At 41.5% G+C, this 22,060-nt stretch overlaps 1 protein-coding gene across 1 annotated transcript; it reads right to left on the bottom strand.

Annotated features, from left to right (window-relative positions):
• Nucleotides 1-7,588: 7,588 nt before the first annotated feature.
• On the bottom strand, nucleotides 7,589-16,280 carry yif1b (Yip1 interacting factor homolog B). The gene is made up of 8 exons (XM_083637030.1): nucleotides 16,150-16,280; nucleotides 14,359-14,464; nucleotides 13,565-13,694; nucleotides 13,317-13,421; nucleotides 12,388-12,524; nucleotides 10,873-11,028; nucleotides 9,612-9,705; nucleotides 7,589-8,844 (listed from the first exon to the last, which is right to left on the bottom strand). Exons 1-8 carry the CDS (start codon nucleotides 16,184-16,186, stop codon nucleotides 8,689-8,691), a joined length of 921 nt encoding a protein of 306 aa, XP_083493156.1. The 5' UTR covers nucleotides 16,187-16,280; the 3' UTR covers nucleotides 7,589-8,688.
• Nucleotides 16,281-22,060: the final 5,780 nt, after the last annotated feature.

The raw sequence follows: 22,060 nt of genomic DNA, 5'->3' as shown, positions 1-22,060 counted from the left end.
TTGTTGGCAGGGAACAGCTGGATTCTGAAAACGTGTTCATACGTTGTTGGCAGTGAATGTGTTAAGAGCAGTTTTTGTGCCACTGGCTGCTCCCAAATCAAAGCTTCTTTCTCCACTCATACAAATAAATTCATATAATTTTTTTGTTTTATATAAATAAACACTGGTTTTAGTGTACTTCGTTATTACACCTCTGCTGCTATAATCTCACTCTTTTGCACTTAATAACTTAGCAAATACAAATACTTATTCTATTGATATTATGCAAGCTTTAACCTTCAAACATGGAGTTTAAAAGTATGCAGCATGTTCTACAATTTATGTAACTCAAGACACAGATTTGTTTTTGCCTATTATACCTTTACAATAAATCAATGTTCACTCTGCAAACCTTTAATGGTTAAAGAAAATGTGTTATTGGGTTGTTTTTTTTACATACAGATAAGTGATTTTGCTTTATGCTTTTTTAAATTTTATTAAAAAAATCCTGGCATTTTATGCTTTATTGACAGACGTATAGTGAGAGAAAGACAGAGGTGGGAGAGAGAACATGCAACAAATGACCACAGGGCACATTTGAACCCGGGTCACCATGAAGGACTGAGCTTACATGGTACACATTCAACCCAGTGAGCCACGAGAGGAGGCTGGCCTGCGAGACTACTTGTGACCTTAATTTTAAAGTAATTACTTAATTCAACAGCCAATCAGAAACAATCCAACACCAGACAGGTAGCGATATTTTTTTTCCGGATGATGGCGAAGGCTGGAGGCACCCTCTGTGCCTGTGATTGGCCTAGCGTCAAACGTTCATCCAATCACATTCGCTTGGCTATCATGTCTGACAGTCCTGACAGACTTTTCTTTTGCAAGTATTTACATTTTTTTTGTTCTAAAAAGATGCTGCTACTGAAATATGCTGCTGTTAAGGGCAATTTGTTTTTCATTCATGTTCTGGATTACCTGTGCACATTTGTTTATATAGCCTAACATTATTTATTTATTTTTATTTATACAAATATTTATGATTTTATGTTTTCTCTCAGAAACAAGGAGATAATACAGTATAAATGCTGCTGTTAGAGCCATAAAACTATTTATTTTTCATTCATATTTATTTTGGTTAGCCAGTTTTTGATTTCTAAGTGCAGAGATAAATAAGTGCAGAGTTAAATAAATGTTTATTTAAGTTCAGCAATTTTGTCTCATTTGTCAAATTAAATTGTTATATTTTATCAGATGCAAATAAGTAAAATACCATGGCATATATCGGAGGTGAGTGAGAAAAGGAACAAATATTGATGGTTAAGAGTAAGACTGAATAATAACATCACACAACAGTCTAATCCTAATGTTAATATAAAATTAGATATTCCTCTAAATCTGGGGCCACAATTTGAGCAAAAAAACGGGCATTGCCGGAAAAAACACGGACAATTTCTTTAAACACAGCCAATGTTTCCCCCCCCCCATAGCTCTCAGGGTATAACTCGAACCCTGCTTATATAAAAACAGTGTCAATGCCCATTTACTCATTCTAACACAAGAGTGACATGTATTTGAATTGAAATATGTATCAGTATGTGGTGTTTGCCCAGGCCTTCATTGGGAAATGCCTATGGAGTGGGATCACGTGGAGATGGTCTTCAGAAACTTTGATGAGATTGACAGTAAGTAAACATTGTTTCAGATAGATGGTGGAGTTGTGGAAAAGTGTGTGAGTTTGGAAGAGGAGTGCACCACTAGGTGGAGACATGCATCCATAGCAGTGTTGATTTCGTAGACGAAAACTATGAGGAAAAAACAATTCCAGAATAACAGATGAATATATTTTTACAATAAGTTTGGAAATTCTAATGAATAGTTACGGTTTTCTTTGACTAAGATGAGATGAAAATACTTAGACACTTAAGTCGATGAAAACTTGACTAAATAAAATCAGGATGAGGTTGACTAAATATGATAAGAGCTTAAGAGAAAGTGGATTATAGCTTGCTCACATGTGAATGTTGTGTGATATGCAAAGGTTGTTGGTTCAATCCCAGCCTCAGGCAATTTCTTAAAAAGTACTCACATTATAAGCTGCAGCAGTGATCCTTCTTTATCATCACCAGTAGTTTGAACACTGATAGAAATAAGCTGATGAAGGAGACTAGTCAGTCCCTGACTCTAGCTCAACTCACTGGTACCAATCTCACCCATCTCACTCTTTATGCTCTGTGTTATTGTCAGTGTGAATACAGTGTGTAGAAATCAGAAGCTTAACCCCCAACAGCTCATAGCTCAGTCGGCTGAGCGGCTGCGTCACTGTCTTTGTTTGACAGGTAGGCTGTTGGTTCGATTCCCGATGGAGGAGACATGTTACAGCACTGCCCTGTCTTTAACATCACCAGCATAGCGCCTCCTACAGGCAGATACACAGAGCGACACAGCGCCTCCTACAGATCCACAGAAATGTACACTGTGGACAGACTGCAAAGAGATCCAGACATGTCATATACTCAGTCTAGAGCAGTTTTTCAAACTGTTTTTTTTACGCCTAGCTGCAGCAAGGACACCGAACCGAACATAAAACGTACTTCCGATATCAGTAAAATTTCAGCTCTCTGTGGTTTTCTGTCTCATAACCCTCAGCTCATGTCTCTGCAGAGGTCAGGGGGGGAGAACAGCTGTGATAATCTTCGCCGAATCACAGCTGTGACGATATTAGCCAACAACAGCACTCCCTCTCATTTTATCCAAAGCGACTTACAATAACACATTTTTGTCAGCAATAGAGCAATCAACTATGGAGTACAGTCTATGACAACTACAACTTCTGAAGGAACAGTGGTACAAGTTTAGGTTAGGCTCTCATGTGATATTGCTTAAGTATCTCATGCTTGTTGATTTAATGATTGATGTTGATTTGCACCTGCTGCTCACGTTTGAGATACTTCTGGCTCGCCTGGAAAGAAGGTGGGAGCAGCCGAGTACAGTCAGCCAATCAGAGGCAGAGAGGGGCGGGTCATGCCTTCGCCATCCTGGGAAAAAGAATATTGCACCCCGGGCTGAACCAGGTGAGGGAAGCGATATTTTTGACAGACGAAAAAGATAAACGCTCTCAGCGAAGAGCTTTGAGTACGAAGGGGAGCTGGTGGTGCGATGGATATGTCGACCACATAGAGACGTGGAAGCATGCGGGTGGCTGGTTCTATTCCTGCTCCACCATCACTACATGGAGCTTGTCATAATGTCATTCAAATTCTATTAAACTTAAAAGATCCACGGCTTGTTTGGAAAGATGACACAATGAGTAGGAAAGACAATGAGTTTTGTCAGATGTGACTGGGGAGGGCATTCCAGAGGGAGGGGGCGGCTGCAGCAAGGCCCTGTCAGAGGCCCCTCTGTCAAAGAGATACCTGTGATGCTTGTCAAAGTGAATATAACTTGTATGATCATATTCAGCCAGACAGTCAGATGGAGATTTTAAATGGTGAGCAATTTATTTTAATTTTTATTTATTTTTACTTCTGGCAGCACCTGGCCCCCCTTATTAACTCCGGCCATGCCAACACTTTTTTCACACCTCTCTCACTCTCTGTATTGTCTCTCACCCAGAGGATACCCATGTTGCATTCAGGTGCAGTCAGTTAGATTCAGCTTGAGGGATGGTTGTGGTTGTTGCTTAAACCTGCGCTAAACCTCTGGTGTCACTCCACATTTACTCTTTAGGCTTTAGGCAAGGCAAGGTAATGTTGTTTCTTATTAACTTTTATGACTGAAATGTCATATTTATGCCTAGTGGATGAAATTCAACTTGGTTGCTAAAAGGGGTTTACCAACCAAGTTGAATTTCATCCACTAGGCATAAATATGACATTTCAATCATAAACGTATCCGTAGTAAAAAAAAAAAAATGCTCACCATTTTAAATCCCCATCTGACTGTCTGGCTGAATATGATCATACAATTTATATCCACCTTGATGAGCATCACAGGTATCTCTTTGCTAAAGCTGTGACAGGGGGACCTCTGGGCCTTGCTGCAGCTGCCCCCTCCTGCAACATACTGAATTTCTCCATTGGTTTGGGGTGTAAAGAGGCGGAGTTCCCAGCATGCTCTGGGGTAGATGTGTTTATTACAGTAACGTGCTTTGGGAGGTTAGTTAAAGGACTTCCTGTTCTACATGTGTGATGTTAGTTATCTGCAAGGTTATTGTCAACTAATAGTGCTGTTCTACATGTTATTTACATTGCTTCACAATGTTGAAATGTTGGCACCATGGGTGAGTTGGTTGTGCAGTTCAGTGACCCCCTCTGAGATGTTTTTTTTTTAGGTGCTGACAGGGTTCTGCGCAGCCTCGACTTGGAGCCTTGCTGCTGCCGTAAACGTTAAAGGAACACTCCGCCCATTTTCAACCAGCTTTGTATCATTAGAACATCAGTAGTATATCAGGAAACTGTAAACGGTTTTGAAGTCTGTCATTTAATTTGACAGTTATTGAGTGTTAAAGTGTGGACCAGTGACATCACTGGTCCACACTAACTCAAATTAATAACTCATTAACTCAAATCAACTCTCAATAACTGTCAAACTAGATGAATGATGAATAGTTTGACAGTTATTGAGAGTTGATTTGAGTTGAGTTATTAATAATAATAACACTAGGTGGCTTGTGGTACACTCATGTCCATTACATATGACGCTATCGTGTTGTTTACCAAGAACTTGCAATCATTTCGGTGGGGGGACATTTTATTGTCCCTCCATTTCAAAACTCATTCCGGTGAGGTGAGCCTGCAGAAGGCTTTGCTAGATGAGGGATGCGATATCGCCATGATGGCGAATGCTAGGCGAAGGCATGACCCGCCCCTCTCTGCCTCTGATTGGCTGACTGTACTCGGCTGCTCCCACCTTCTTTCCAGGCGAGCCAGAAGTATCTCAAACCAGCAGGTGCCAAACAATCATTAAATCAACAAGCATGAGATACTTCATTATATGAAATGTTACAATTGCAAACCCTATATCTGAGTTATTTAGGCCTACTTAGCCTATAGCACAGACGTGTAATTTTTTCTTGTCATTCCAAATTTAACCACATTGTTGCTCTGATTAAGTATAAGTACAGTTATTTGTGTAAAAAAAACTGGTAAAGCAGAAGTACTGATTCAACTTAATTACTCAAGTAAAAGGAAAAAAATACAGGCTCTGAAATGTACTCAAGTATAAAAGTAAAAGGTTTTCTGTGCAAGGCGAATAGAAACTCACATCATATTAATATAAGTCAAATACTATTCAACTTAAAAGGACCCTTCAAAACATATTTTAAGATGCATAAAGACTATACTTTAATCTTCTAGTCTTAATCACTATGACCCACTAGCTGTCGGTTCGATCCTCAGTCAGTTTTGAATGGTGACAGCCAGAGGAAAGAGTCATTTAAAGCTCTGAGAAAACCTCATTCAATCAGTCTGACTTGGTGGCACAGAGAGTAGGCTTGCTACCCGGCAATATTGAGACCTCAGCCACTTTTGCGGTCGTGGGTTCGAGCCTCAGTCAGTTTTGAATGGTGACAGGCAGAGGGAAGAGACAAGAGCGCCCGGAGAAGAGCTGTGAGTGTGAAGGGCAGCTGGTGGTGTGAAGGAATAATACACACAGTGACACCGGGGCCAGAGGTTGTGGGTTCTAATCCCGTTCCGCTGGCACTGCCTGGAGCTAAGGGGGGGGCTGTTCTCCCCCCCGACTTCTGCAGAGACATGAGCTGAGGGTTATAAGACAGAAAACCACAGAGAGCTGAAATTTTACAGACATGGCAAGCAAGTATGTTATATTGAAGTTTTTTCATGCTAGCTGCTGCTGCTGCTGCTGCTGGGTGTAAAAAAAACTTTTTGAAACTGCTCAAGACTCTGGATATGACATGTCTGGATCTCTTTGCAGTCTGTCCACAGTGTACATTTCTGTGGATCTGTAGGAGGCACTGTGTTGCTCTGTAGTAGGAGGCGCTACGCTGGTGATGTTAAAGACAGGGCAGTGCTTTAATGTCTCCTCCATCGGGAATCAAACCAACAGTCGACCTGTCAGACAGAGACAGTGACGCAGCCGCTCAGCCGACTGAGCTATGAGCTGTTGGGAGTCAAACTTCTGATTTCTACACTGTATTCACACTGACAATAACACAGAGCATGAAGAGTGAGACAGGCGAGATTTGTATCAGTGAGTTGAGCTAGAGTCAGGGACCGACTAGTCTCCTTCATCAGCTTATTTCTATCAGTGTTCAAACTACTGGTGATGATAAAGAAGGATCACTGCTGCAGCTTATAATGTGAGTACTTTGAAGAGATTGCCTGAGGCTGGGATAGAACCAACAACCTTTGCATATCACACAACATTCACATGTTTATCTGAGTGAGCTATAATCCACTTTCTCTCAAGTTCTTATCATATTTAGGCAACCTCATCCTGATTTTATTTAGTCAAGTTTTCGTCAACTAAGTGTCATCTCATCTTAGTCAAAGAAAACCGTAACTTTTCATTAGAATTGCCAAACTTATTGTAAAGAGATATTAATCTGTTATTCTGGAATTGTTTTAAGGTTTGAATGTGCAATACAGACACAGATGTTTAACTACTTCTTCTCTTCTGATTGGATCTCTTCCCAATTCATCCCTCCCTAACATTTTTCACCAGTGAAAACAGGTACCTAGTCGACTAACATTTTTCCTCAGTTTTCGTCTACTACAAAATCAACACTGCTATGGATGCATGTCTCCACCTAGTGGTGCACTCCTCTTCCAAACTCACACACTTTTCCACAACTCCACCATGTATCTGAAACAATGTTTACTTACTGTCAATCTCATCAAAGTTTCTGAAGACCATCTCCACGTGATCCCACTCCATAAAGCAGCATTTCCCAATGAAGGGCTGGGCAAACACCACATACTGATACATATTTCCATTCAAATACATGTCACACTCTTGTGTTAGAATGAGTAAATGGGCATTGACACTGTTTTTATATAACCCTTGATCAATTCTCATTAATCTTTTATCTTTTCTTTTTTATTTGTCTGTAGGCTACATACGTGCACTGCCAAGAGTAGCGGCAGCATTATAAACCAGAGACCAGACTATATCAAAAACATAAACACACAGTGGCGTCTTTCATGCATGCTAGCAAGCGAAACTGCTGTCTGTCTGACCACAGACTGTAGAAAGAGACGCAGGATAGCCAAGCGAATGTGATTGGATGAACGTTTGACGCTAGGCCAATCACAGGCAGAGAGGGTGCCTCCCTTTCGCCATCATCCGAAAGAAAATATCGCTCCCGGGGAAAAGGCAATCCTACCATGGGCAGAGAGGATGCCTCAAGAAGGCCTGTGCGCTGCACGTCATTCGCCTGCGCCGAGCACCTCGCTCTAGCCTGAAGGACCCCAGGCGGCGCCGATCTTTGCACAGATTTTCAGGAATAGACAGCATGTTTCATAGTGACATTAGATGATTCATAAACACATAACTGACAAACGAGACAAAAGATTTCAGTCATTTCAATATTTCAAGTATCTCTTCTCAAGGAGGCGGCAAAGAAGCTTCACAGAACACAGCATCACCGATCTTCCCTTTATTCCACCTGACTTTCAATATGAAAAGCAGAAAATAAATTACTCAGTCTTAAAATGACATCCAAATTAACTCAATGGATCACCATAAGGTCTATCTAGATAAGTTAGAGTGTCGTGTGGCTTACAGTTCATATCTTTATTCAAGAGTTTCAGGCAGCTAAGCTAATGTAACAAAGCACATACAAAAGATTTATTTAAACAGTTAAAATTTTGGGCAACGTTAGGCCCATACCTATAGACCAGTATGATAACCGTTGTGTCCGTGCGATGAATTAAGCATGATAAACTGAATAAGATCTACACAATGACGACAAGGACAGATTCTACAACCATGAAACACGTGTTTCCAGTAGAACTATTTCTACTCCAACAACATAATATCATAGTCATGATAAAAAATCATGACGATCATGAACAGAGTGCCATTTTAACTTCTGCTAAACCTGACTCCAACCTAAAAATTAAAAGTTATTTCTTGATGTGTCCTGGACGGCTTATGTGACTCATTAGGTTTAGTGTGCTTTCCTCCTGTAGGCTCAGAAAATCGCTTATGAGATGTCAGACCCTGCATAACAATACTTTTGCAATACATGAACATACATACATAAATACCCCCTAAAAAAACAATCCACAAATAATTACACGGTATACAAAAACAAGGTAAAGCCGCTTGCAGCTGATGCCACAAATCTTCTAAGGCTTGTTGCCATGACATAAAAAAGAGAGAGAAGGCATCACTAACGACGCTGTGCTGTGCAGTGAGAGAAAAGGCCTCCAAGCTTCTCTCCATCGTGTGGTTCTTTCTCCATGGAAGGTTGGATGGAGTCTTGCGAGTGTGTGTGTGTGTGTGTGTCTGCATCTGCCGCTGGGTTTGGGCCTGAAGGGATATTATCCAGACAATCATGGCTTTTGTATGTTGCATCTCAGTCCAGCTTCTTCTGTGTGTGTGTGTGTGTGTTGTTGTTGTTTTTATGTTGGGTTTTTTTTGGGGGGGGATTCAGATAGCCATGGCGTGTGTTTTGTCCAAGTTCAGCTTTTGCACTACTATGCGTGTGTGTGTGTGTGTGTGTGTGTTGTCCAGGTCTTATCTGATGAGGTGGTAGGTAAGCCAGTACATGAAGATGGGCTGTGCTGCTGCTATAGACATGGTGAGGTACATCCTCAGCTGGTTCCTGGCTCCTCTCACCAGCCGGCCCTCTGCCGCAGACTCCGACAGCAGCTTCAGACGCAGAGTACGGATCTGGGGAAACGCGCGCGCGCGCACACACACACACACACACACACACACACAGTTAGAGACCTATCTGTTCTGTAGGTAACCAGTCGACACAGATCAAGGCAGAGTGAATGGGGGAGACAGAGAACACACACATTCAAATCAACTGAGTGATCAATGAAAGACGAATAGATTAATTGACTAACCAACCAGCTAACATGTAATGATTTATCCATTTATTTTCTTTTTTTAATTGCTTTGATAGGCTGATCATTTTGAGGTACCACCAATTAAGAAACACGGGGAAAGCTTTTATTTCCTTCCACCACAACAACACATTTTCAATAGTCCAGCTAAATGTCAGATTTCACAATGTTCAGAGAAGTTTTCCTAGATTATATAAGGTAGTTAGTTGAAAAGAGATTATATAAGTTAGCAGTTGAAAAGTGTTGGAAGTGTAGACTGAGAACAAAATCAAGCAGCATTTGGACATGACTTGGGACCAAGCTGCCTGAGGAAGTCAGTTTAGTCCAATCAGCAATTCTTGTTAAAACACTTTTAAAAACTCTCTTTTATTTGCCTGCTTCGTTAATATCTTCATGGAGTTGATTCTAACTCGTTTGTTTTGATTGATTTTCTTTTCCTGCTTGGAAAAGCGTTTTAACAGCCTTGCCAGTTTAATTTATTGTACACTGCTTTGCAACATGGCCAAAGTGCTGTACACATTTACTTTGTTCACTTAAACTCCAATTAGTTTGCTAAGGTTCAGAACAGCACATGCTGCTACCCACCATGAAGACAAAGATGGCAGCACAGCACCACAGTAGAGACAGGTAGTAGCCTGGCCGCCCAAACAGAAGCCCTGCCACCAGCCCCACGATCATCCTGGAGAAAACACACACACGCGTACGTACACAAGTTATGATGAATTCAGCCCCACGATCATCCTGGAGAAAACACACACACGCGTACGTACACAAGTTATGATGAAGGCACAATAGCTGCGACCACATTATGCACATTTCTAAAAAGCAGGATGGTAGGGGCAGCCCACCCTACTCTCAACAGTTCCTGGAAGTAAGGTTCTGGATTAAGCAGCGCTGTAGAGTTGAAGTAAGGTTCTGGATTAAGCAGCGCTGTAGAGGGAAGTAAGGTTCTGGATTAAGCAGTGCTGTAGAGGGAAGTAAGGTTCTGGATTAAGCAGTGCTGTAGAGGGAAGTAAGGTTCTGGATTAAGCAGCGCTGTAGAGGGAAGTAAGGTTCTGGATTAAGCAGCGCTGTAGAGTTGCAGCAAAATGGTCAGTTTGTGATGTACTTTGAAAGGGTCCGAGTCTGATGTTTAAATAATCAAATTGTACATTATCAGCTTTGTTTTAGTATTCAAAAGTAGCGCAAGCCTCCTTCCTGGCTATTTATTGGCTACTGAGGCATGCATTTTGGACGTCCGCTGACGCCACTCTCTTCCTACACACACACATACTTGACCTCCATGCCAAATTTCAGCCTTCTGCCTCTGCCATCCTGCATTTTGAAATTTGACCCCGGACTGCACCCCTTTTAGCCAATTGGCATTAACACCCACACACGTGCACACACGTGCACACACGTGCACACACATGCACGCACATGCACACACGTGCACACACGTGCACACACGTGCACACACGCACACCGGGCCAAATTTCAACCTCCTACGGTGAAAACTGTGACCGATATAGGGTGGTGAACTTTTTGTGGACCGACCAACAGAGTAACATAGAGCTGCTGGTCACATTATATCATTCTTCTTAGAATAAAAAATTATATGGAATAAAGACAATCTAAGAAAAAAGAGAGAAAAAACGGGAATTGAGAAAAGTAGGACGGAAGAAAGAACAAAAGAAAGAATGAAATAAAGAGAAAAAAGAGCAGCAGAAACAGAGTGTATTGTAACCAGTGTGTATCGTCTGCCTTGCATATTGATGTATCTGGGGAAAGCCAGTAAGTATGTTTGTTGAGGTCCGTGTGAATAAAGCAGGGATGTGCGGGGAAAGTGGAGCAGACGGATACATACCCCACGTATTTGTAGCCAGAGAAGGCCAGCAGGTCGATGGTGGTGAGGTCGGTGTTGACGGTGACGAGGTACAGAGACAGGAGGACGGCCAACACCTCCATGACCAGCCACACCAGCGCCGAGCTGGCCTGCACGCCCAGCAGCTCCGGAGAAAACCTGGACACAGAGCGGGACATGTGGTGGTCTCAACATACTGGATCTGTGCACTGTCAACTGTGGAGCACTATGTCCTTTGTCGTGTTATCAGAATGAAATTATATAAAGGTGAATATGTACACAAATACAATACATATTCTATTATTTATTTGTCCCCATAATCACTCACACAGATGTGCACACTGCACATAGGGAAGAGAAAATATTACATTTAAGATGAGTGAGTGATTCTGATTCTGAGAGAGGGATGAGGGATAAAGAGAGAGGACAAATTCTGAGAGAGGGGTGAGGGATAAAGAGAGAGAAGGAGGACAGATGTAGAGTACTGCTCAAAAGTTAGCAGCTTAAGTAAGAACACATTGCATTGTTTGCGTTATCCAGTAATTGCCAGACTTTTACCGTTAAAATTAATCAAAGTCTTACAAATTGAAATCTCCCGGACACCAAGTCCAGTGAAGTTATCTCCCTCTAAACACAATTTGAATTGCAATAGGCTCAAATTAAATTAACTCTATCCAGAGGTTTTTTTTTTAGGTGACTCTTCTTTCGTTTTTGTCACTCATCATCTCAAGTCAACACGCTGTGAATTCCACTGCGGGCTCCAAATTCTGTGGAATTTGCGGCCGTTGTCTGAGACTCAGCACGCAAGGCAGTGTGTATCAAAGTCGAGGCACGGAGAAATTTCTCAACCCCGAAGCAAAGCTTGCATTCTGGGTCGTTCCGTTTGACCGGTCATAGAAGCATGGTGGATGCAGGGAATTTACGGCCATATCAAGATTATAGGCTATATAACCTGCTATCAATCGTTTTTAAGATCAATAAACACAGATCTAATATTTGACTGGAATTTATTCCATTTGTCCAGGACACTGATATCTGCCGGACATGTTGACCGTTATCTATTTGTGGGGGTACACCACAATAGATTTTGAGCACCACAAATAGATTTTGACTGCCACATATTAATTTCAACTATAGTTGACTGCAAACACCTGCTTTAGGAGCCCACTAGATGGCGCTCTGAGGCCCACCAGTGGGCCACGGTTCAGTGGTTGAGAAACACTATCATGCAGATAGAATATATAAGGAGACAATTATTTTTTCATCATTGTAAAGCCACAGCATAGTGAAGAGGATATTAATGTGATGTGTGTAGTTCTTCATATCTACTAGCCTCTTCATTTTGCTCTCAGAGTGCACCACATTAATGCATTTTACTTTCAAATGTACAACATTTCTTTGTCCAGGAGGGGCACAGCCCCCCCTTGGAAACCCCCCAGTCGGGATACTATTTTCATCCTGGTGGGGCTACCCCTGTTTGGAAAGCCTAGAATCGCCTATGTGTGTGTGTGTGTGTACCTGTTCTGTGTACCCAGGGCCAGTCCAGCCACCAGTATGTATGTGATGAAGGCCATGGCTGGAATGTAGAGATCGGGAGCGTTCACATCGAAGCGTGGCGCCACAGGAGTGTCCTGCTGATAGCTCACCTCCCAGTTCTACAACACACAATCACACTCACCATCACAATCAATCACACTTTCACCATGTTTTCCTGCTGTTAGCTCACCTCCCAGTTCTACAACACAGTGTCACACTTTCACCTGGCTGCGTCGCAATCAAAGCCTCAGACAAATACAGATTGTTTTTGTTTTATTTCTTTATTTGCACATTTTAAAAACGGAAATGGACAAAATGCAAAAATAAATAAACAATAATAATTAAATTAAATTAAAAATACAAACAATAAAATACTGTGCAGCTAGAGACAGGAAACCCTAGATGGGCTTATACTGGGCATCTACATCAAAATAATAATAATAATAATAATAATATAAATGTGTAGCGCCTGATTTATTTAATTATGGGATGCAACTCAGAATGGATTCCTGGATGATTTCCTCACATTAAAAGAGCAAGAATAAAGGAGGGTTGAGGAAGGAAGGAGAAAGAGACGGATAGCTCAAAGTCTGGGTCCCAAGGCAAGAAGAAGGACCTCTTGTCTGGCTAAAAATACTTCAGAGCGGCTGGGAAGAAGAATATATTTGCAAGCAGGGGGGAAATGTATTTGGTCTCAGGCACGGTTACCTTGTACATGTTGAGAAACACTCAAACTTTACACTGAAAAGAAGCAGCTTTACATACATCCAAAGGAATCTAGGAGGCCTAAAAATAAGTTTAGACTTGCAAGGCTTCAGGCAGAGCTAAAAATAGGCCTCACTGTCTCAGCCTGGAGCATATGGGAGAAAGAAACATGCAGAAAGATTTAGAAGGTCTCTGAGCAGACTTACCTCATGCATGTAAGGGAACACGAGAAGACCCAGCTTCTTTCCCACGTACAGCGTGTCCACAGCAAAGTAGTACTTCAGCTTAGAAACTGGGATGAATCTGTCCAACTGAAGCAAGAAAGAACACATATGCTCATTATTCTCGGGACCTTTTTTTTTTTTTTTACAATTTTATTTTCACACCCGATCCCACTGCCATTCATCCGAGGGATTCATTCAACAGATACAGTAGTTGTGCGAGCCAGTCTTACATTCTTGTCCACCATTTCCCTTCCCTGGGATGCCAGGGAGCTTCCATATGCCATGGCCAGGTTGGACATGGGTTCTGACAGGAGTGCCTGGCCAGCAAAGTTCCCCGCTTGAGGTGCTGCCTGCTGGTTCCTGTCGACATCGTACAAGATCAAAGAAGAGGCAATCACATTTTAGTTAGGCTCGATTGAGAAATGACAGTTTAACCACTGAAAGAAAACAACTACCCTACCTACTAGTTAAACTAAAATCATTCACCGTCATCAACATATACAGTCAAATTTGTTGTAAATAGATAACATGGGACACTGGAAAGATAAATTAATTAATGCTAATGCTAACAATAACAAAACATGGAAACTAAAACTAAGATAGCTACTATATGTTTGCCCAAAATGGAAGAGTCAGAATTTCAATTTAGCAGGCATGGCATGTTAGCTTGCTTGACAAATTTTACTTGATGTTTCCATGACCTGGGATATTCAGGGTTTCTGGCTGCCTGGCGGTCTGACTACAAGTCAAAACTCTGACAACACATCTGTCTCCTTGGTCAAATAAATATTAAATAACTAATTTAATTTAAAAAAATGAATTTCCACAGCTGTGGTGGGACCATAATTATTTTTGCTGTGATCAGCCAAACGGTTTCTATTGCAATATCACCACAGTGGAATCGAAAGTTCACATTAAAACATGTCCAATGAAATGCTATTCTAAAATGCTGCTCCCATGTCAATCCAGCGAGTCAATTAATATTCACTTCAGCCTAGCCTAGCCTGCCTGCCCGGGTTCCCACCTGCTGTAGCCTGTCTGTGATCCAGGTTCAACTCGACTTGTATCCTCAAACAGCTGACTGGCATCCAGGCCATCCGCTGAACTATTCCTTAGTCGCATCTTAGGCTCTGGATGATAGAGGAAACAAATGGAGAGAAATGTGTCAAACAAAGGTGTAGGCCTGTGCCATCTCAAACCACCCCTTGAAAGATTTGAGGTGATTTGGGATGCATAGAGAAGGCAGAGTTAGTAAAGCAAGCAGCCATGATCAATGGAATAGCAGAGAAACCAGCATGCATGAACACTTGAGCAATCAGGACAATTGTTCAAGTGATATTTCACTTTTTTGTAACACTTGTAACATGCATTATCCCTGGTGGTGAAGACCAGTCAACCTCATTGGCTGCCCTGCGGATCTCCTGTCACATGCTCTCACAATTGATAATGCAGATGTCCATTACTGACTACCATACAACAGAACGGGGACCATCACAAGGGACACTGTCTAGACTAGGCTTTCAAAGTGACAGTCAATGGTGTCATGATGACTACAGCAGGTCTCCAACATTGGTAACAGAGAATTCATAAACTCTTACTAAAGGTGATATAAAGTGAATATGTCCTACTCTCCCAACGTGACTTCAGCATACTAAGGCCAGTGGAGGCATCAAACTACCAGCAAAAGCCAAACTCTCTAGGCCATAGTCACTTATTAATACAAATGCTTTTGATGTTTATTGTACAACACAATACTGTGTGTGTGTGTATTCTGATGTGTCACCACTGTGCTGTGTGCATGAGACATGTTCTATTCCCTGAGGGAAGGCTGATGATCACATTATTTGTCACAAGAGCACTATTGCATAATCCCCAATAAACACTGTATCACTCAGGACTTTGTTCCTCTTTCACCCATTCACCCTAATCTCATGACAAGTATGATATAGATCTGTTACTAAACATATGTAATTGGTTTATTGTGTATGTATACATTTGCATTTTGCATTTTTATACATTTGCCTACTACCTGCAAAAACATCAGCAAAGCTTCAGCTTGAAATTAACCTAGAGTCTAGTGATGTCATTATGAACAAATGTGGGCTCTGGTACACCCCAACTGGTCTTACTGTAGGTTGGGAAAGTGGTTGTTTGCTTGGCGAACCACTTTCACACCTTGAACGCATATTCGATTTCAATGAAACGGGCAATTTAGCAAAACCGATGCGTAAAATGTGGGAACTTGCAAGAAGCTGCAAGACCACAGCGTTAACGTTACGTCAGCGTAGCAAAGCAACTACATACTACTGTAAACGTATATTAAATCGTCTCTGGTTATATCACCGCTGAAGCAACAACATACCACTATAAACATAATCCCATAAACATAAAGAAGGTCCGAAGCAATCATTGGCTTTATAGTAACGTTGACGTTACCTAGAAACGAAAGGAACACTGTGTGGAGAATGGAGATCCTTTACAAGCCGTTAGCTTAGCTTGATTAACTAACTAGCTAGCTAACGTTAACGTTCATTATTAACGCTGGCTGGCTAGTGGCTACCAAGTTATGCAACCAGTTTACTATTTCTGATCTTCTTTCAAATGTCATTCAATTAACGCTATACGTTGGCAGACTACTTGTTTTTTTTAGTACGTTACTGTATATAACGTTACAATGTAGCGTTCGCTAAATGTCAACCAGCCACACAACGACGAGCTTGGATGTCGGGTAACGTTATCGTGAATGATAGGACAAAATGTGCAGATACAGCCCGTAAAGATTGATTTAATCAGTAATATCACGTACGTAACTTACGCTGTCTGAACCCACTTTGAGTTGCCGTGTAATCCATTCAGAATAACTGTAAATAAACTGTCCAGTGTCCAGTTAAATAGGTCCAATTTTAGATACAGCTAAGTTGGCACTGAAGGAGGGGAAGACGGACCCATTCATAAAACGAACGCGGAAGTAAACGCCTTGTGTTTCCGGTGTTGGCGATTGTTTTCCTGTTAAAAGGGCCACGAAACCCATGCACGAAACCCCCTTGGTCATTCCCAACCAGACTTAATTTGTTCAGGAGGCATGGGTGATGTTCAGAGCATCCTGAGAGGGTAAACATTTTAAATTAAACATTTGTTATCCCATCTTCGTCCCTTGTGATATTTCCTGCACAATAAATGGTCCGTCAGCGAAGCGCGCCCTCTCCTGGATGATGGGATGAACAACATTTTTGCTAAATTAAAGAGAGTGCTGGCTGGGAGAGAGGGCTCTCTCTGCAAAATGGAATATCATAATCAGGTATTTACAGTACTGAGATTGTGTGCCACCCTAGATTCAGTCTCACAACCTTTGGTGACAATCAATAGCAAGTCATTGATTCGTAATTTATTTTCACGGCTATTCAACATGCATTAAACAAGAACTTAACTTCTTGCTTGATGCAATTAAGATGATTAAATAACGTTTAATTATATATATATATTAAAAAAAAAACTCATCCGCCAGTTGAATAGCCCTGGAGTATGCTACTAATTTATTTGTGAAGGCCTGAGGGTGCTGTATAGTTTGATATAAAGAGATCTCATTAACTAACGCTGTGCCTGTCAGCTCCTTTCTCACAGCATTCACACTTTCTACATCATTATTTCCCAGATGATTGTGCCACTGTCAACATAAAAGAAGGAAGAGAGCTGCGATTGAAAGTGTCACCACCACTTCATTGCAATTTTGTTTCTCAATGTGAACTTTTGGACTTGAGAGAAATGCGTGGGTCTTTTGTCCAGGTCTTATGTCCAGCTCCAACTTAACATTGTCCATAACATCTATAACAACAGAGCCCCTGAATATCTTAGCAATCACTTTCAGAGGAGTGGAGATACACACTCCCACAACACTAGAGCCAGTACTGCTGACTTACGTCTACCTGGCTTTAAAACAAACCTAGGTAAGTGCTCTTTTAAATTTATCGGGGCTAAAAATTGGAACATGTTGCCCCTCCACTTAAAGTGTACAAGCAGCCAAGGTGTTTTCAAGAAGAAGGTCAAATTGTGGCTTCTTGAACAAGTCATTGTCTAAGCTCTGATGTACAGCTTCTTTTGTGTATTTTGATATGTATGTTTTTCATCTCTCATTGCATAAATCATACTGTATTGAATGCTTCTGTTAATTATTTCATGTTTATATTGTTGTTGTTGTTTTTTCAATATAGGCTACCTGTTTTAGACCAAGGACCACAATGTAAATAAGTCTTGACTTTATTGTGCTTTATCCTTGATGTTATTCTTTGAGATCTGTGTCTGTACTTTGTTTAGTAGGCTACACTGTATTTCAATTTGTAACCGTCAAATAAAATCAAATATTTTGCCCCACTAAAGCTTCACTGCTGAACTTCATAACGTCTGGATTCTTCACGAACGTGAGTGAAATCAGCGTGAAATATCTCCCCAAATAATTTGTATTGTTCCATCTGCGCAAGGGAGTATCACGAATAAATAAATCATGGATTGAGGATGCATTTAATTTAGAATGGAATTTTTGAAAGATGCAGGGTTCTGTTCTAATTCTACTCTTTTGGGATAATCCTTGTTTGTTTTCTTCTTCCTATATTCTTGGAGTAGGCTATCTCTCGCTATCATGGTCACTGCACCTTTCTCATCCATCGCATTGCACAGGATCATGGTAGAACGTTATTGTCCCATTTCCCCCCCTGTCTTCTCTCTCTGTCTCATGATACATGAAGCTGAGCTTTAGCTAGCCTGGGGGCAGAGCTGTATGTTATAATCAAGGTCCCCTTGTGAGCAGCAGGGCTATGTAGCCTCTGGATACATAGTGAAAGTGATTACTGTAGCTTTTAAGTGCAGTCCTAGTTTCACTGCATGCACTCCATGCAGCAGTGAATCGCTGCTTGGCCTGATACATGTACCATTTAGAATAATCAATTTTCCTTTTCTTTTCTTTTAGATGATGTCAGACGACATGAGTGATCTCACCAACAATTAATTATGAGCCACGAGTTTAGATTTGAAAAGTTTAAGTCTAACAGATAATGAGTCAAATTCTCTATTGCTGATTGTTAGGCTATACAATAGTGGGCCTATATCTCTTACATAGCCTACCTGTAGTATTTGGGCCCGCAGATAATAGGCTATTGGCTCTCTGAAGTCAGCTGTCAGTTGGGACTGTGGGCTCCTGCTGTTAACAAGCAGTCCAAACAGGGTATGAGGGTACCGGCCAGGTACTGGTAGGCCACATCATGAGAAAACGGTTCCAGATTTTCCTTGACCTACAATAAAAAGACTTTCTTGCTACTAACAAGACTGTAAACAAGTCATACTTTAGTTATCTGAAATCTTCTTCTTTTTACCACAATGTGCAGTGACTAATAAGGAAAATATCAGAATGAACTTCAAAATGTGAAGGTATCTCCAGACATGACTATACAAAAATTGCTACTAGAAATTGAGCGCTCCTTTGTAGCGTCCTTTGCTAGGCCATGCGCTGAACTGGCAGCGCTCATTTGTAAGGGGCCTCCTCGCCATCGTCGTCATCGTCGTCCTCCTCAGCGCTATTTTTCGTTTCGCGTTTCGCAGATGCAGCTCGGCCACTGCGTGACCTTGTCTGCACTTTGTGCATGCACGGTTGAGCAATAGTGGGTCGCCGCGGCATCAGCCGGTCAATTATATTAGTGAGATTTTATATTTCAATAGCTGATAAATGGGAATGGTTTCATCCTTAAATGTGTTCCTGTTTTATAAACAAAGGTCTTTGTTTGGCTAATAAGTTTAATAGTATTTTGCAATGAATTGCAGTGTCATGCCAAACATTTTGCTAATCGAGCTGTGGGATTTTTTTTAGATTGGAGGATCTCTCATTTTGGAAGGATTTTTTTTAAAATGTATTATTATTTTTTAATCAGTGTTATGTAGGTGTGAGGTGGCTAACTATTTCTGGAGGATGATGTTTTCAACACAAATATCAGTGTAGTTTGGGACAATACATATTGGTCTTTTTAGATGTAGCGTGCTACTATTAACATGTCTTTAATGTTATGATGTTTCAAAAGTAGGACTAGGTGAGTGTCCCAAACTACCCTCACTGATGTTTTAGCAGTGACAGGTCCAGCAGTCCTGCAGTGCAGGTTAGCCACCCATCTCCTGGCACCCATTACCACCCTGTGCAGCTGTGGAGATTTGATGGAGAGTCTGCTGTGATAACCATCTGCTCTGAGGTAGTAAATCAACTAACCCTGTGTGCAAAGACACATTCAAGTGATGCCAAGAGCCTCCAACTGTTTGCATTTTCCTCATGGAATTTCATCACATGAAATTTGATTTGGAATACTACACTTTTTTTTTTTTTATTCTGTATTGAAACTCTGCCCATATCCACAGAAAATCCCTCTGGGTGCATCTATAGTCACTCCCCTCGTATTCATTCAAAGTTCTGTACAAAGTAACTGTAGATTTGACCAGCAACATAGATTCAGGTGCAGGAAGGTTTTCTGGTTTCTAATGTGAGAATTATTCATGTCAACAAATATGTATGAATTTGTCCTAGAGCGATAGAGATAACATAAGAGTTCTTAAATTGGGTGGTATGGCCCTTTATTCCCCAGTATGCTGTCAGTACTAGCTGAGCTAGTGTGCTAGCAGCTCACCGCTCCAGACATGAACTCTGTCCAGCTGAAAGAGTTTGATGGAGAGCCTCATCTGATAGCCATCTGTTCCCAGATAGTTAATCAGGTCTGCTCACTGTGCGCTCCTTAATCACCTCACACTAACTGTCTCTGAACAACACTGAAGCAACATTTATTTGTATCACCACCTTTCACAGATACAAGATCACAAAGTGCTTCACAATATTAAAATAACACGGACAACACAGTGCCATAAAAGATTAGAAACAAACAGAATAATAATAAATAAATAAAAAGTAAATTATGCAGAATAGAAATATAACATGTACAAAAATGTAAAACCTGATAAGAGCAGAGGTTAACTAAAAGCTTGTCTGAATAAAAATGTTTTCAGCTAGTCAACCCCATAACACTGCTGTTGCCTGAAAACCTTGCATCTCCAAAAACGAGTTTTTCAGAAATGGAGAAAAACTGGTGGTTTTCCCAAATAAAAAAGGTCTGGGTGTCAAACCCATAACGGACCATGTTGTCAATTCAACTGTTTTTCATTTGGCAGCAATTGTGTCAAAGTAGCAAATAGCCGACAATGTCAGCATTTTGTAAATGCCTCTTAATGTTTCAAATGAAAACATGTGACAGACATGCACATATGTTTACATCTTGAATATTCATATAACATACACTGGCTGTTATTTAGGGGTCAGTACAACCATTTAGAAGTTGGTTTGTGTTGCAGTGGTTCGAGCTCCGACAAAGTGCCCTTGAGCAAGAGACTGAACCTTTACTTAGTGCAAATAGCTGACCTTGTGCGGGTGATTGGCTTTTCTGAATTCCTTTTTTCCCCTGGGAGTCTTAATGAAGTAATGTCTGTCAAAGTGTGTGTGATGGAGAGTTTGGTCAGATAACCATCTGATCTGCTGGAGAGTTGATCAGGGTGGCGCTCTGACATCGCAGCCCGTTCTCACTCTGAACTCGTCTCACAGAAGGCCTTTGGCAACCTCCTTAACGCTCCGCGGAGCCTAGAGCATTTTATGGAACGCAGCACGGGCTGACTGTTAAAAAGCACTCCGCAGATGTGGGTTCAGGCAAAGGTCAAGCACGCCCTCGGGCTTGTCGTCCAGGATGAGTTGGGGAATATGGCAGTACCGCCCAGGGGACGCCGACGGTATTACCACCCTGGTTTTAGGTTTAGCTGTACAGTTGTTCTGGGCCTTTTTTTTAAATGGCTACAACTTCACTATAGACCTTATTCGCTAACCCTGGACGGCGCCATATTGTTGACATACCATCCTGTGCGCACACAGCGCTGCAGCTGACAACTAGTAACAGCCTTATTGTCGTTTCTGTTCCATTACAAAATAGCGATGCTAATGACCAATAAAAACCCCACAGTTGTTATTTGTATGCTGCTGACGGCAGCCGTTAATGCCTGTAATAAATAAACAAAAGAACGAGGTGAACAGACTTTGCTGTGAGGAGCTGTCAGAAAGTTTCACCTGTCTCAACTAACTATCCACACACCTCTCCTGTGCTGCTAACCTATCCTCAGTGTCGCTCCCTTCACGTCTGAGGACGGTAGAGATAGAAACAAACCACGGGGACTTTATTGCTGTCATTACTACAGCCATGCCTAACGCAGGTCACCATCCGAACACAATTGGAACGATACAGGTAACGCTAACAGCGGCTAGCTTCCTATAAACGCTGCTCCACATAGGCTGTCACTTGAGAGCTGCTGCATTATGTCAACAATATGGCGGCGGTGGGCGTGCCAGTACGTGAGTGACGTCAATCGAATAAGGTCTATAATATGAACGTGAGCGCACCTCTACAATGGCCGCCACTTTAATATTTACAGTCATCATGACCCTTGGTGATAACCCATACTCTGCTGAACACACAAGGCACACAGGGGGACGAGTCACTCATGTCACGCATAATATAAGCTCTGTAATGCTTTGTTCATTCAGGAAGGATGGCATGGCAGATTAGACACACACACACACACACACACACACACACACACACACACACACACACACAACAACCTGGCTTAATACAAGAACAGAGGATGACGGCATGACTAATATA

Source organism: Poromitra crassiceps, assembly GCF_964638095.1.
Source record: "Poromitra crassiceps genome assembly, chromosome: 5".
Taxonomy (NCBI): Eukaryota; Metazoa; Chordata; class Actinopteri; order Beryciformes; family Melamphaidae; genus Poromitra; species Poromitra crassiceps.
The sequence above is the reverse complement of the archived record's forward strand: the minus strand, read 5'-3'. Positions and strand labels throughout refer to the sequence as shown.

Bases quoted from the DNA above. Each gene is read 5' to 3' on its own strand.
- yif1b (XM_083637030.1), bottom strand. From the start codon at position 16,186: ATGGATTACACGGCAACTCAAAGTGGGTTCAGACAGC. The intron at 14,465-16,149 runs GTAAGTTACGTA...TCTATCATCCAG, and splicing joins TCAAAGTGGGTTCAGACAGC to AGCCTAAGATGCGACTAAGG. The intron at 9,706-10,872 runs GTATGTATCCGT...TGTTTTCTCCAG, and splicing joins TCTGGCTACAAATACGTGGG to GATGATCGTGGGGCTGGTGG.